The sequence below is a fragment of the Aplysia californica genome, unplaced genomic scaffold (assembly GCF_000002075.1).
Source record: "Aplysia californica isolate F4 #8 unplaced genomic scaffold, AplCal3.0 scaffold00474, whole genome shotgun sequence".
Taxonomy (NCBI): domain Eukaryota; kingdom Metazoa; phylum Mollusca; class Gastropoda; order Aplysiida; family Aplysiidae; genus Aplysia; species Aplysia californica.
Genome location: NW_004797744.1, coordinates 12,184 through 14,398, shown reverse-complemented (window position 1 = coordinate 14,398; position 2,215 = coordinate 12,184). Strand labels below are relative to the sequence as shown.

The 2,215-nt window shown below is 41.3% G+C and overlaps 1 protein-coding gene across 1 annotated transcript in view; it reads right to left on the bottom strand.

Moving 5' to 3' along the window:
• Nucleotides 1–2,215, bottom strand: part of LOC100533400 (SNAP-25) — a gene marked incomplete at its 5' end in the record, with an annotated part of 16,139 nt that overhangs the window by 12,603 nt on the left and 1,321 nt on the right. Inside the window, 1 exon segment of the mRNA NM_001204683.1 lies at nucleotides 1,324–1,461. Within this exon segment, the coding sequence (NP_001191612.1) occupies nucleotides 1,324–1,461 (138 nt within the window).

Genomic DNA, 2,215 nt, shown 5'->3' with positions numbered 1-2,215 from the left:
CTCAAGTTCGGTGTTGAGAGTTTCATAATGCCACCAGCAAGTCGTGCAGTCTGTGTTGGGCATATGTATGAAGACAATTTTGGTCTATACAGTCCAGAAAATGTTCAATAAAATTTTAGGTACAACTCTCTCAACGAAGGTAAATGTGTTACCGCTCTCTTTCGTATACTTTCAAGAGGTGGGCTTTTTTATAACATTAAATTTTTAGCGCCTTCGAAACTTCAGCTTGCACTGTCTGCCTCTCAGGAAGTTGAGATTGTTTCAGAATGATTTCATCTGGTGACGCAGTCACCAATGAAAGATACTGTATCTATCCTCATTATATTCTACTGATCTCACCTAGCGATGTAGCCAGCCAAAGATACTAAAAGATACTACTTCAGCTCTCGAGATGTTCAACCGTCTTCTCCTAGTGATGCAGCCGCCAGCCACAGCTACAACAATGTATCTAACGTAATAATGTTCTACTGTCCTAATCCGGTGATGTAGTCTCCAACCAAAGATACATCATCTACCCTACAGATCTTCTAGCTCTACAATCCTCACCTGGTAATGTAGCCCAGCCAAATATACTAAAAGATACTAAATCTACTCTAGATATGTTCTCCCGTCCTCACCACCAGCCAAATATATATATCTATATCTACCCTAGAAATGGTTTACTGTCCTCACTTGTGACGTAGCCACTAGTAAAAGATAGAGTACCTAACACAGATGTTTTCGCTCTAAATTCCCAACCTGGTGATGTTGCCACCAGTCAAAGATACTACAATAATATCTTCTGTCCTCATCTGGTAATATAGACTACCTGCATATATTTTGTTCTCACCTAGAGATTAGTAGCTAGCTAAAGACACTATATCTACCCTACAGAATACTCGACTGTCCTCATTAGGTGATGTAATCCCCAGTCAAAGATACTATATATATAAATATATACACACACACATACATACATACATACTAGCTGGGTACCCTGTTCAAAGAAAGACTCAAAAGAATCGATCGCCAAGTCATTGTGGGATCGGTGCGCCCACTCCTTGTGAATGGAAGCCCCACTTGTTTACAATGGCGTCTTAGAAGACGGACTTTCCCAAGAATAGATCTAAACGAAACTAACGAAAAAGTGAAAGTTAAACTACAGTGACTTCAGGCTCCTCCATAAAACTGTGCACCCTTTAAATGATTCTGAACCAACATTAATTAGGTCAAATTCGAAAGTTAGGAGGTTCGAAAGTTTTAGGCGGCCAAAGTGACGGACATTCACAAATACAACAAGTAGAGATTATACATTATGTACCTTAAATGTTCTACCGATCTCACCTGGTGATGTAGCCGCCGGTTGGCCCGCCACCGTTGCCCTGGTCCACCATAACCCGCGGGCCGTTCGTGTTCACCTTGCCATCCTCGGAAGCTTTCCACGTCTTGTTGTAGTCGGAGCCCTTCTCAAAGTTTTTCGATCTGGGGGAGAATTGTTTTAGATTTAGAAGTAGAGGTTTCACGGCGCTCGCAACTGCATAAGGTCATATGAGAGCCAGAAGATTAGAGGCGTTACAAGAAAGTAACAAACATAAAAAGAAGAAGGGGAGATAAGGACGATAGATGTTTGATAGGAAAGAAGAAGCAAACCACTCCAGAGCACCCGCCAACCACTCACTGGGGGAGAAGTGTGTTTTGTTTTAGTTTTAGTAAGCGCTTTACAACACTTGCAACGCAGTTAGGTCTTAGGAGGAGAGTGGACGATTGTGTGGGTGTTAAAACCGAGTTCAGTTGTGTTGTGGCTGCACATACATGAATGTAGTGGCTGTTGTTGCTAGATCAGTTTTTTTCAGTAGTCGTTGTGAGAAAAATGTAGCTGTCACTTTTTGTTGTTGTTGCTGCTACTGTCTAGTTTTGCTTAAGTGAGAGTTTTATGCACTTGCAACACGAATAGGTCATATAACTGCCGATGATTAGAGGTGCTACAAGAGAGTGCTTACTTTTACTTTTACTTCTTCATCCTCTGTTGCCGTTAAGCACGAGAGTAACAAACACAAAAAGGAGGAGGGATAAGGAAGATACATGTTGAAAAGAAAAAAAAAGGAGCAAACAACACCAGAACACCCACCAACCACCCTCGCTGCTACTGTTATTGAACTGGAGCTTTCTAGGCAATTCATCATGACATCAGCCACGTTTCATAAGAACAGATGAGGACAATAGATTATTAAAATAA